Genomic DNA, 13402 nt, shown 5'->3' with positions numbered 1-13402 from the left:
GACTGGCTCTGTGAGAGGAGCCCCAGCGAGCCCTGGGAAGGGGCAGTGGAAGTATGAGGCCTAGGAGCCCTTTGGGTGCCCCCATCCCTGCCCGCCCCCGTCACTGCAAGGACACAGGGTGGGTGCTGGCCTGTTCAAAAGAAACCAGGGATGGGGCGCCTGGGTGGCTCAGTTGGTTAAGCGACTGCCTTCGGCTCAGGTCATGATCCTGGAGTCCCAGGATCGAGTCCCGCATCGGGCTCCCTGCTCGGCAGGGAGTCTGCTTCTCCCTCTGACCCTCCCCCCTCTCCTGCTCTCTCTCTCTCATTCTCTCTCTCAAATAAATAAATAAAATCTTAAAAAAAAAAAAAAAGAGAGAAGAAACCAGGGATGCCCTGGACTTGATGTTGTAATGGAGGGACAGAGAGGGAAGGGACCGGAAGGAAGCAGGAGGGCCAGGTCCTGGACTAGAGGCCTCAGGACTCACCCCTGCGCTGCAGTCCGGCCCCTCCGCTTGTGACCACACCCCCTCGTCCCTGGCTCCTCCCTCCCGCATTCACTGGAGGAGCAGAGTTCAACAGCCATCTCCTAGATTGATGGTCCCATCCCTGGGAGACAGCTGCTCCCCAAACTCATTAGGCCTGATAATAAATCAGGATGAAAGGAGGGTGACAGGGTGTGAGCGACAGACTCTGTCAGAAAGCATGACAGAGAGCAGGGTTCTGAACGAGCACACTGACGCCGGAGACGTGGCCAGCCACCGCCAGAGACCCTTGTGCCCACCTGGCCACGGCTGTGTGGGAGGTGTGGACAGACACTGGACAGAGCAGTGAGTGCTCCCTGACGTCTTGCTGACCAGGGCCTGCAGTTCCCGGAGGGCAGGGGTGCCTGGCTTCTCTCTGACCCTCCCAGGCCGTGCTCAGAGAGCCCAGGGGAGGGGACCAGGGTCACAGCCCACATCCACCTGCAACCTCGCTGGAACTCACACTCCAAGGGGTGAGGAGATGCAGCGAGTTGCCAGGGATGATTCTGTGGTGGGGAAGGAGGTGAGGGCCTGACACATGTCACATGAGGAGTGGCTGTCGGCCTTGGGTGGCACAGCTGTGAGGTGAGGAGGCAGAACAAGAGACTTCTCTTTAAATAGCTGAAGTAACAGCCCGTGTGAAAAACTTGCACTTGTTTCGTGTAACTCACAGCTCGGCCGGGACCACCCACCCACCCGCCCGACAAAGCCGTGCTGAGTGCCCACGTGTGCCAGCACTGTTCTGGGCACCTGGGGCCAGTGCACTGAGCAGACACAAGCCCTGTCCCTTGGGAGCCCACCGTCAGCCCAACCGACAGAAGTTGCAGAGACAAATTACAATAAAAGAGAGAACTGGTAACAGCCACATTAGCGGCAGGGCAGGTGATGAGATCCCCACTGTGGGAGGAGTCCAAGTCCTACCCAAGCCCACAGGCAGAAGACCAGCCGGGGGTCGCAGAGGGAGACCGGGCCTCAGGACAAGGTTCTGGCGGCAGGAGGCCAGTGGAGGAGGGGCTGGAGGCAGGCCCCCTCCCACACCAGGAACATCTCCATTTCCAAGCTCCTCCCCTAGTGACTTGGCCTAGAAGGTGTGCGACCCTCACCCGCTTACTCTGGCTGCTGCTGAGTTCCAGCCGCCGGCCTCACCACGTCCACCGGCTTTGGGGGCGCAACCTGCCCCCCGGCTCCCGCATGTCCAGTCCTCGGGAGCCCTGGGCAGACGGCTTAGTGAAGACACCTCCCTTCCCTTTCTGCGGAAGCCAGGTTCAAAGTAAATTTACACCATGACATCCCGCATGACGTCAGTGTCCCATCAGGGGGACATGGGCGACTTCAAGCGTGGCGGTCAAGGTGGTGCTGGGTACCAGGTGTCCTCTCCCTTACCCAGCACTAACTAGGCTCTCAAAGCCATCAGAAGAGAAACCCTGCTTTCCAGAGGCGGCCTCGGGCTCCTCCCCTCTCGCCAGCAAGAGCAGGGTAAGCAGCCCGGCCAGGAGCTGGGGGGCCTCACGCTGTCTGCCCTCACAGCCACACTCCCCTCAGAGTGGGGCAGGGGGTTCCTCCCCGCCTGAGTCCCCCTCCCCTGGGGCCTCACTGGCTGCCGGAAGCCACAGGTGGGCCAGGGCCTCCTAGGAGCAGCTGACTTGCTCTTGGGACAGAGTGGGGGGACGGGCAGGGGTCTGAGGGTGGGGCCCAGGGTTCTGCTCCAGCTCTATCTTCCACGTGCCCAAACCCAGCCCCGGGTAAGCGAGGAAGGGCCAGCCTGCGCTGCGGGGTGGACAGGGAGGAGCGCCTCCCGGGGCCTCCAGCAGCAGAGCAAGTGTGGCTGACACTGCGCTAGCCTCCGGGCCATGGCCGCGTGGGTGAGGCCCGGGCAGGGCTCCGCTTTCCTCACAGAATTCCAGGGTCTGCGTGGTGCTGGCATGAGCTGGACCGCCTGCCCGGGCACCCCTGGAGTTGGGGAGCATGGGGCAGGGCGCTCCTTGCCTGGAGGGGGGCGGGGCAGAATGCTCCTGGGAGCCCCCGCCCCTCCCCCCACCGCCCCCAGGATGTCCCCCAGAGGTGCTGCAGGCACCCAGGCCATTCCGGCAATCAGCTGCTGCATCCTGCCTCGTCTGCCCGGAGACTTGACCTCACTCAAGTCTCCGACCTCTGAACCTGGCCCCAGAAGTCTCGAAGGCTGTGGTAGGCCCCAGCCTGTGCTGGCCCGGATACCTGGCTGTCCTCTGAGCTCCGTTAAGTGGCTTTAGCTTGGACACATGTGAGGCAGAGGCCATCCGTCAAGGCGGCTGTCACGAGGATGGCACTCTCTTCCCCAAGCAGAGAATCAACACGCCAGGGCTAATGATAATGAATGGCCATGGCGTGCCCATCCTCAGAGCTGGATCCGGGGAGGATCTGCCACCAGCTTCCTCCTTCACCACAGTGCTGCCCTTGGAGGACGCTGGGGCACAGATGTGTCTCTCCTTAGGCTGGTCAAAGATTGGCCTGGGCCTCCTGAGATTCAGGAGGGCTGGGGGGAAGCTGACTGGGTAACACCTGGCTGAGCTGCAAACAGCTGAAGACCAAGCAGTTTCAAAGCCCTTAAGCAGGAGCAGGTGACTGGGCATTTGTTCCTTAAGTAACAGGACTGACTAGGAACGGAGAGCCGTTTCGCAGGCTCCCGAGACCCACAGGGCCGGGGGTGTGAGCGGGGGCTCACCTCCGGAAGCTCTAATGCCTTGGAAACCACCCCGGGGAGGGCAGGAGGCTGCTGCTCTTCCTCTATACAAGCTCAGCTTCTTAAGTTACACTGGATTCAACCAGGTCCTGCCACTGAACTGTGTCACCTTGGGTGGTCCCGTCCCTTGTCATTGCCTCCATTTTACCACCTTTAAAAATGGAGGTGATCACAGCTCACCTCATGGAGGACAGGACCAGAGGGCGCAGTGAAGCACCTGGGTGGAGTCCGGCCCAAGCCATCCCTTAGAACTTTTATCTTCGTAGAAACCTTATCTCCCATCCCGAAAATCCTGGTCCTGGGCCGGCAGGAACCTGCCAACTCACAGTTCTCACCTGATTCTCCTTTTGCTGCGAGGAGGGGACTGGGATCATCCTAGGGACCCCACCTGCCCTGGCCACGTCAGGTGCAGTCATAACCCTTCCTAGAACATCCCCTGTTCTGGGCGTCTCTGGCCCAGGTGTCAGATCTGGGCTGCTCACCCCTGTTCTGTGAACCAAGCAGCTCCCTCTTGCTCCACATAAGGCCAAACAAGGACAAAGTGTCCCCACCATTCTAGGGGGACCCTGGGTGTGTGCTCTTTCCGAACAGAGCTGAGACTGAAAAGGAATTATCTTTGGATTTCTGGGGCTCACATTGCTCCATCCTCCTTTGGCCGTCACCCTCCCACCTGAGCACAGGCTGTGGGGCGGGGTGGGGGCTCCTTTCATGCCCCCAGAAGACAGGACATACTGGCCTGTCATGCTGGGAGGAGTCCCCATGGGGAAAAATGAGAAGTTCCCTCACAGATGTGCTTGTCTACAAACGCATCTGGGGCCTCAGTCAGATTTTATTTCAGGCCGTAAGACATTCCGGGATTGCTGCTCTTGCCTGTAGTAACTCATGAAAAGTCACCTGTGTTTCCATTGAATGGAGGGAATTCAAAGCCAATCTAACTATGTTCCCAGGCTGAGTCAGCCCCTGTGGTTTCAGGAGGATTCCAGCTCTGTGGTCCTCATGGTCACTGTCATCGTCATCATCACAGATGAAGAGAAGGATGTCTGGATAATTAACTTATGGACTGAGGTTCCATTCTGTGGCTGTATTATTTATTTCAAAAGGGATGCCTGGCTGGCTCAGTCAGCAGAGCATGCGACTCGATCTCGGGGTTGTGCGTTTGAGCCCCACATTAGGTGTAGAGATTACTTAAAAATATTTATCTCTGAGAACTCAGAGCAGAGTTCCTTTTTCCAAGTGTGCTGGGAGCAGGGGGCCGTGGGCAAAGAGCAGGTATTTGAGTCTCTAAAGCTATCAAGTCTCAAGTAGGAAATCAAGAGTTCTGGCCTTTCCATCCCACCCCTTCCCACACCCTCCAAGCACAGCAAGTGGGGCCGGGAGGCAAGTGTCTCCATTTTTCATTCTTACGCTATCAGAGCAAGCTCAGTTTGTAATGGCTGGAACAGCAAAGCTGTGGGGCCTCTGGCTAGTACCTAACTAATCTCCTTCCGAGATTGCAAACATAAAACTTCAGCTCTGTCACCTTTCCTGAAGGCCACTCAGTCCTCTCCTTTTGTTGTGGACTGAATTATCTCCGCCTCCAATTCCTATGCGGAAGCCCTGACCCCCAACGAGACTGCTTGGAGATGGGGCCTCTAAGGAGGTGACAACAGTTAAATGAGGTCATAAGGGCCCTAATCTGACAAATGAGGTCATAAGGGCCCTAATCTGATGGGACCCTTGTTCTTATAGGAGGAGACAGAGATGCCAGAGCTGTTTCCCTGCATACAGAGAAAAGCCTCTGGGAGGAACAGCAAGAAGGTAGCCGTCTGCAAGGCAGGGAGAGAGGCCGCACCAGAAACCAACCCTGCCAGCACCTTTGATCTTGGGTTTCTATCTTCCAGAACCAAGAAAGTAAATCTCTACTGTTTAAGCCACCCAGCCTGTAGTATGCGGTCCTGGCAGCCTGAGTGGACGGTGGCATCTCTTCAGCGGTAGCTAGATGCACAGACAAACCAGGATGGAGAAAGCGCATGGGGAAAACAAGGAGAGGCAGTGCTCCAGGGAGTGCTCAGAGGCCCCTGGGCTGCACATAAGTCCGGGAGCTCCTGGGCTGCCATGGGCCCCAGTAGCTCTGAGACACCCAGGGCTGCTTCTGAGGTTCACACTGGCCTGTGTGAAGTCCAGTTCTGTCCAGAGATGCACCTGCAATCCCCCCCACTGGTCAGAGGCCTCGCCCTGCTGATCACAAGCTGGGCCTCACCTCCCTCCCCTTGCCAGTGTCCAGGCAGCTGGCCCACGACCTCCCGGCCTCCTGGGATCATCTGATGGGCCGGCCAGCACACGTCTGAGCCACATGCAGGGCAGAGCTGTTGACAACAAAGGCTGCTCACAGAAGCGGGGTGGCCGTGTGGGGCCCAGCAGGGCTCTTGGGTCAGTCCCGTTAACGAAAGGGGCAATTTGGCGGCCTGGGGCTGGCTTTTCAGCAAACTTCAACTGGGTACCCACTCTGCCCTGAGAGCAGGAAGACAGAAACTCCAGCTTCCTCTCCTTTAAAGTGCATTTGCAGAGAGAACTTTTAGAAAACCAAGAATCAAGACGGAGATGAGACATCTACAAAAAGGTTTTCTTGGATTCCCTCCACTGGCTGAGGAACGAGAAGCCGCACACTCGATGGCCCAGGAGAGCCCCGGACAGGGGCCCAGAGAGAGGGTGGGTGGGGTGATGCTGAAGGCCGATGCTGGCTGGCTGCTCGGGGATAAGGACCCCCTTCCTGGCCCTCTGAGGAGCACTGGTTGAGGGGACAGCAGTGAGTGGCTGTGGAGGAGTTCATATACCAAGCTGGCATGCCAAGCCAACAGGATGTGGGCCACAGATGGCCCAGGCAGAGAAGACCCCTGGCCGCTGCTGGTGACAGGTCAGAGCAGCCCCACCACGAGGCGCTCAGCTGAATCAGTCCTGGATCTGCAGCAGAGTCAGCCAAGCGGCCGCAGAGAATTTTGGGGACAGGTAAAAGCAGAGCCCTTATGTTCCCAGGTGACGGTCTCCTCCTGGGGACCTTCTGCTACTCGGGCCACCACCGCCGAGTCCCACCTCTCCCTGCTGACTCGGTCTGGAAGACAAATCTGGGGCACTTGCTGGGGGGAGGAAGGGAAAGCTGGGCTGAGGCGCTTCATGAGGTTCGAGTTTGCCCACGGACACTCAGAGAGGCTGGTGCCTGACCCACTTTGAGGGGAGCACAGAGACGGGCGTGATGAGCACCACGCTGCTCTGAATACACAACCAGAGAAAGGAGCCCCGTGGGTCCTCGCCAGCCCAGACCGAGGAGGGCTGCCGTGCTCCAGAGCAGTCTTTATTAGAAAGAATCAGGTTTTTAATAACACCAAGTGGGGCACCCCGAGCTGAGCCAGCTGTGTGTGTCCCCAACCGGGAGGCGTCTGCACAGGAAGCTGGTAAGGGGGGGTGAAGTAATGATGCCATCTCAGCCCCTCCTGCTGGACAGCTCATGCCAGCATCCCAGGTGGGGACAGTCTACAGTCATTTGCTTAGGGGTTTAGGGCTCAGGCTCTGTAGCCACAGCTCCTGGGCCTGTGGGACAGCACTTAAGGCCGTGTCTCTCCTAAGTGTTCCCCAGTCTACTGACCACCAACAGAGCGAGAACCAGGACCTAAAGAAGAAGCCCCAGGCCGTTCTATGAGATGCACCTGCTTCTCATTTCTCTCAGGCTCAAGCTTCCTTGGAAGTGGTGAGGGTGGAGGCTGGTGGGGTGACGGGGTGCATGGGGGACCAGTGCTGGTGTGAGGCAGAGGGAAGGCTGACAGAGCCACTGTTCCTCCCGGAGGTGGCCTAGGCCATGTCCCTGATCTCATGGCCAGCCCAAGGGAGGCTCCTGCTGAGGCCACCCCCGGGATGTACCGGCCAACGGAGATGATGATGGCGGGGCTGCACACCGCGGCTGCTCCCTGAGTGCTGACCCCGGCCAGGCACAGTGCTAACAGCCCTCCGCACACGATTTCGGATCCCATTTTATCTTCGAGGCTGCTCCATGGGGGGGGTCCTGCCCCAGACAAGGAACCTGGCTGAGGCAGGCTTGGGCTGTCCGTGCACGGGACCAGTGTGGAAGGGAACAACGGGGGGAGGCTCCAGAGCCGAAGCCCTGGGGTGAGTGACGGGACAGCAAGCAGGACTGGTCAGGAAGTCGGCTAAAGCCTGCACAATGGTCTCACCTGCCGGACGGCACCCGGGATCCGGGTCTCCCAAACTGACCCGCCAGGGCTGCCCAGAATTTTTGGGGGGAGCACAAGAGATGACTCAACACTGGCACTTATCATACAGGTTCCGACATTTTCCTGGACAAGTGGCTATCGGCAAAGGCCCATTCTGGCAGCAGGAGGCGCTAATAACCGGAGGAAGGCCACTGGCCTGAAGGCTTGGGCCATGTCCTGAGCTCCGGGGGCCCTGCTCGGGGCGGGGCTTCTGCAGTCTTCCCCAGCCTCATTTCAACAGATGGCAGAACAAATTCCTAATTAAGCACAAGAAAGTTTCCGGCTCAGCACATTTATTTATGATTTTCCGGTCCCTTTGGTGCTCATTCTTCCCTTTTGTCTTCCTAGAACCCAAGTCGGCTTATTGCCACCCTGCACTCCCGCTCGGCTCTCTTGGACCGTCTGGGCCCTAATCTGGGGAGAGGGAAGGGGCAGGGTGTGCGGGAGTGTGGGAAAGGAGGAAGGGTCAGGGGGGGACACGGCCACACAGCTGCTTCTCAGAAGCAAAATGAAAAGGAGTTTGTTGCAAACTGACAACTTGGAGCAGACTGGAGAGGACAAACGGGGCTTTGGTGCTTTCTGCTTTTGGAGGGTTCTAGAAAAACCACCTGGGGTGAGCTTGGGCCAGAGAAGAGACCACCCCCCCCCCCCCCCCGCAAACATCCCACAGGCAGACCCCGGTCCTTCCAGCAACAGGGCTGTCTGTTCGCTGGTGCCTGGCAGTTCCCTGGGACTCCTCCAACCCTGTCGTCCCCTTCCTCGGCTCCCTGCCTGCGGCTGCCCTGGAGCCACGATGAGGGAAACCCCTCCCACCAGCAGGGAAGAAAGGGCCCAGGTGGCTCCCATGCCCCCTGCCTGGAACTAAACCCTAGGCTTGGGTACAGTCTAGAGTTTACTTAACTGGGCAATTTTTCTTTCGCTTCAGAGAGCTTTGTGTCACAGAGAGGTTAGCTTTCCAGGCGCAGGGGTCTGAGTCCCTCCGGGGGAAGAATGACTGCCTGCATGGTCACCCAGAATGCTCTGGAGAACAGGTCTGCGGAGAGGCTCATGCTATTTGATTATCTCTCTGATCGAAGGGAGAAAAGAGGCAGACGACTTGCAGTGACAACAACGTCACCATGCAAAAACACGACTGTGGATGACCTTCACATGCTGCTCTCTCCCTCAGGCCCTCGCTGCTGTCGAGCGTGCCTCCCAAGGCCACTGTCACCTCGCAGGGCCCAGGAGCCTGAGGGAGGGAGACTCGGAGCATCCCCGCTGCAGTCCCCGGGGCTAACCAGCCTTGCTGGCCAGTGGGAGGGGGCTCTGGTTGGGAGAAGGGGAGGCAAAATGCGGTCACAGGAGGCAGGACAGTTCCACTTTGAGAGAGCAGTGTGGGAAGGGGGCAAGGGCTTCTCTGAGATGCCTGGGAGGCCCCCGGGGCCCTGCTGGCAACCGAAGCTCAGTGCCTTCTCTGCAGGAGGAGCTGAGTCTGGAGGGGTCTCCCACCCTGTACTGAGATACTCACTCTTTGTTTACCCCCAGCCTCCTCCCCTCCCTCTTAACAATCTCCTCCCTTTTAATGAATGTTCCGCTCACCAGACGCAGGGAGGACTTGGTCACGCTCAACAAGCTCAGGGGTGTCACAGAGGCTATTAACCGTCACTGTCCGGGCAGCCCTCTCATGGGCTGACGTGGGGATCCATCACGCTGGCAGAAGCACAGGAGTCCCCCCCACCTCTCCCCACCCTGCTCCTGCCCTCTTGGGTGAGAACCACTGAGGCAGCAGGTCAAGGACAGCCAGTCCTGAGTGGGGGAGGGGCAGGACTTTTGGGACTCTGGGACCTGCTGTCGGGAGCAGAGGAGCGGTGACAACAGAGGTGGGCCAGGCGGAAAAGAGGGGGCATACTTTTCTCTGAAGACTGCTTTACTGAGAAAACTTTTCCTTCTGAAGGTCACTAGGGCTTTCACCGACTTCCTATGAGCAGACTCATAAGGAGAAGGGTGGACAGCAGGAGTTGTGATCCTTGCTGATCCCAACTTTGGGAGGTAAGCCCTCCTGGGACCCACAAGGGCTCCATTCCAGCACCTTATCCTTGGAGCCAGTGTGAGCCTTGTGTTCTAAAGTTCTCATTTTTCCCCAGGTGGTCATGTTACTTTAACCTGGGGCTTTGAAACGTGTGAATAAAATTTGCAAACCGCACCGTGTAGGTGAATATAGGATTGGACCAGCTGAGTGGGGAAGACCAGGAATCCCGCTCCACCCAGGTACTGGACAAGTGTCCTCCTACTCCTCGACTTGGCTGGGTGATGAAGGACAGGCGTTATCATGTTAGAGGCCTCAAGGCTAACACAGCAGATGATGCAGTCCTGCTCTCAATTCCGTGTAAGGAAGGACCAAGGTAGAAAGAGGCTACAGGCTGCCGAGTCGGGCTCAAGACAAGGCAGGACTTTCCAGTGCTGACAACCATCCCTTCCGAGTGGGGCAGGGGCCTTCCCCGTCGTGAGCTCCCGGCCAAGAGGCCATCCCGTGTGCTTGCTCGCGGAGCCTACCCTTGCGGGAGCGGGGACTGCACTGGATGACCGCCATGGTCCCTCCCGACTGAGATGCCAGGATCCCTGGCAGTGGCTCCTTGTACTGGGATTCTGTAATCCTGAGCAGGATGTGCGAGAACTGCCGGAAATCATTTTTATCAGAAGCTGTTCTGTGCTCATCAGGATCTAGTGCTGAGGGATGGCGTGGAGTGAGGAGCAAGGTGCGCCCTGAATCCTGAGGAGGGGCGCTGGGGCAGATGCAGTGGCAAAGGGAGCTAGAGAAGAGGGTCAGGAGGGAGAAGTCCCAACCTCGGCTTCCTCGGGAACCTCTGTGCTGGGGCAAGCGAGGTGCCAGAGTCTGGGCAGACACCCTCTGCCAGGCCTCTCAACCACAACAGCAACGGTATTCTTTGCTTTTAGACCAAAACAGGAATACAAATGATCCCAGAACATGTGCCGGACGATAGGGACCCCACACCCTCCTGTCTCCGGTCTAGGGGGCTCAGCAGCTGGGGCCTTCCGGGATGGTGCGGAGGAATGAATGAGCTCCCTACCACAAACCTGCTTTAGGGGGAGAGACCCCCAAACCACCCCTGAGGACGATGGTGCTCTTGCTCAGGAGGGCATCAGTCAGAAGGCATCCTGGATGGGGTGTCTTTTCACGCCCCACTGCCGGCAATGCGGAGGCGGCTGCCACAGGCCGCTGGGGTTTATGGCTGTGCCACTCTCGTGCCCTGAGGGAGCAGAGCCTGACCCGGGGCCTTCAGGAGCCCTGGCCCAGCCTGGGGGTGCTGGGGGGACCCTGCATGGGCGTGTGAAAAAGGCTGGGCCTAGCGCGGGCTCCGTCCACACTATGTGATCTTTGTCGGGACTGTGTTTCCCCTGCCCCCTCTTGGCTCTTGGGAATCCATGGAACACCCGCCACCTTCCAGCTGTGCCGTGAGCACACACAGCCATCTTGGAAAGTGTAAGGAAGGGACGAGAGGAGAAAGGGCAGACGCGAGAGGTCTCTCACTCACCAACCCATCTCATCAGGGAGGTCAGGATCTGCAGGTACTTGGTCTTCTGGACGTCAAAGAAGGTGAAGGGTCCGAGGAGGAGAGTGAAGACAGCCTGGGTGACAGAAACAAGCGTGAGGGGGTGCAGGGGCCGGGTGCACGCGGCACACAGTGCGTGTGTGTTGGAGGACACGCTGGCCATGCGGCCTCTGTCCCGGCGGCCAGTCCTAACCGCGATGTGCACCTGGGCCAGCAGAGGCTCCCCGGGAGCCAACTGCATCGAGTGGGGAGTTCCCAGGGGCGTAAGAGAAACCCAGAGCCGTCCTTCTGGGCTGTTCCTCAGGCCTCCTGTCCTGAGACAACTTTCTGGGCAAGCCCCAGGCAACACCCCAGGGACATCGCCTGCTACTTCTCTTCAGCAAATGCTGAGGGTTCTCGGGCCCCGCCCGTGCGGGGTAGACAGCAGGTAGATGAGGATCTGAGAGGAATCCAGGCGCACCGTGGGCCCCCGGGTTTATGGGGCAGACAGCAAACAGGGAGGAGCGGACACAGGGGCCCCGACAGCGCAGTGGAGAGAATGCTGTGCTGAAGGTTCAGAGGAAAGGATTGAGCAGGATGTCGTTAACCAGCAAAGTTTATGACTTGAAAGAAGGGAAAGCCTTGTGAGCCAGAGCCAGTGGCTTCCGGGGCAAATCTCTCGGAGGACCATCCTGGACCAAGAAGGGAGGGGACCACAGCCAGGAAAAGTGGGACTTGAATTTGGGGCTCAGTGCTCTTCCCCTGTGGGGAATAAGGAAACCAAGTGGTTACTTAGAAAAAAAAAATTCAAACCCTATCTCAGAAAACCAGTCTGTGGGAAATCTGAACCCTCTCTGCAAAGGAAAATGAGGGTAAGCCTGGCACAGCAGAGCCAGGCTGGGGGCTGAGGGAAGGTTAGGATTTCCAATGCCAAACTGGTTGCTGAGGGAGCAGAGGAATTAAAAGCTGCTGGTTGGAGTTATGATGATGGTACCATTTCCAATCTGCCACTCGGAAGCAGCGGAGGCAACAGACCTTATTAACATTTACACTGCGCCATTTTATCACGTTAATGCTAATGACACTCGCCAGAGGTGCAGCAGGCGGCGGAAGCCCGAATGTGGGGAGCAGGGCCCACTCTGGGGAGTCAGGCTCTGGCCCTGTGATCTGGGGGGAGACATCACAGCTGCTCAGCCTGGCGGCCAGCCCCCCGGCTCCCTGGTTCCCCCGTGACAGGGTGACAGGCGGGTGGGCGCTGTCGGAAGGGGGGCTGTGCCTGTCCCTCCCCCTCCCCCATCTGCAAGGAGAGCGGGAAGTGGGAGAAGCTGTGACCTCTTATCCAAGTCCATTATCACTGTGAGGATGACACCAAAGACTAAAGTACCCCTTAAGGAGAAGGCTCTAATTAGCTGGGGGACAAGGCCTCTAGGCAGGCTCCAGGGCTGGGAGACTTCTGTAAAGGGCTTTCTGCTGGGGGCCTGGAGCCAGCTCTGCTTCCTCCAGGAGGAGGGGAAGCGCCATTAGGCCAGGGGTGCCTGGGGGAGTGGGGAAGCGGGGGAGGGGGCGTCCCCTGCAGGCCGGACTCAGTGAGGCAGAGTCAGCAGCTCCGCACAAGCCGGCATGCAGCACCATCAGCCCGTCCTTTAGGAAAATTACCACTTTAGGGAGACTTCAACAGGATTTCTTTCTTGAAGGGAGGGAGAGGGAGAGGTCTTGAGGAAGAATATATACAAAGCCACTGGCCACAGATGTTTCCAAACACCGTGGGCTGCTCAAAACTGGACTCCTGGTGTGTCCTCGGCAGGTGTGGGGGCCTCCCCTCCGACCCGCGGTGCCCACTGCACACACACTGGACATTATCTTAGGGGCAGCTTATGTGGGAGGTTGGAGCTCATCTCTGAAGCCTAAAGACTGGTTTTCAGAAGGTTCTACTATGTAACACCGAGGTGGGGAGGCAGGGGGGGAGGCGGGGGGGCAGCGCGCTGTGCAGCAGAACCAGCCCCAAAGGCAGGCAGGGAATCCTGCTACTGCAGCCTGCCAGGTCCTCTTCCAGATGCTAGATCTGTCTTCATCCTCCTCCCTGGCAGCTGTTCACCAAGATCCTTTGACCCACAAGAGGATGTATTTTATAAAACCCTGTAGGGTGAGATCCCAGTCCCCCGAGAGCTTCCCTCCTTTTAAAAACACTAAGCATACAGGCCCATCTGAAAAAGGTCGAGCAGGAAGTGCACGTGTGATGCCATCCGAGCAGTGGGGAGCAGGAGCGCAGAGGGGCTCAGAATGAGGGTCCACACCTGCCTGGCCCTCCCACCTCGGGCTCTAGGGACAGCAGTGGGGCCTGGCGGTGGAGGGTTCTTTTGGAAGATTCAGTCAACAGCTATGACACCCACGGCGGGCTGGTGGCCGGGAT

General features: G+C 58.5%; 1 protein-coding gene across 1 annotated transcript in view; it reads right to left on the bottom strand.

Annotated features, from left to right (window-relative positions):
• The window catches only part of TMEM104 (transmembrane protein 104), a 53599-nt gene that overhangs the window by 4483 nt on the left and 35714 nt on the right, over positions 1-13402 (bottom strand). The window contains exon 9 of the mRNA XM_044921526.1: positions 10996-11089. Within this exon, the coding sequence (XP_044777461.1) occupies positions 10996-11089 (94 nt within the window). The remainder of the gene's footprint in view (positions 1-10995; positions 11090-13402) is intronic.

Source organism: Neomonachus schauinslandi, chromosome 15 (assembly GCF_002201575.2).
Source record: "Neomonachus schauinslandi chromosome 15, ASM220157v2, whole genome shotgun sequence".
In the NCBI taxonomy this organism is placed as follows: Eukaryota; Metazoa; Chordata; class Mammalia; order Carnivora; family Phocidae; genus Neomonachus; species Neomonachus schauinslandi.
This window is presented reverse-complemented; position numbering and strand designations above follow the sequence as displayed.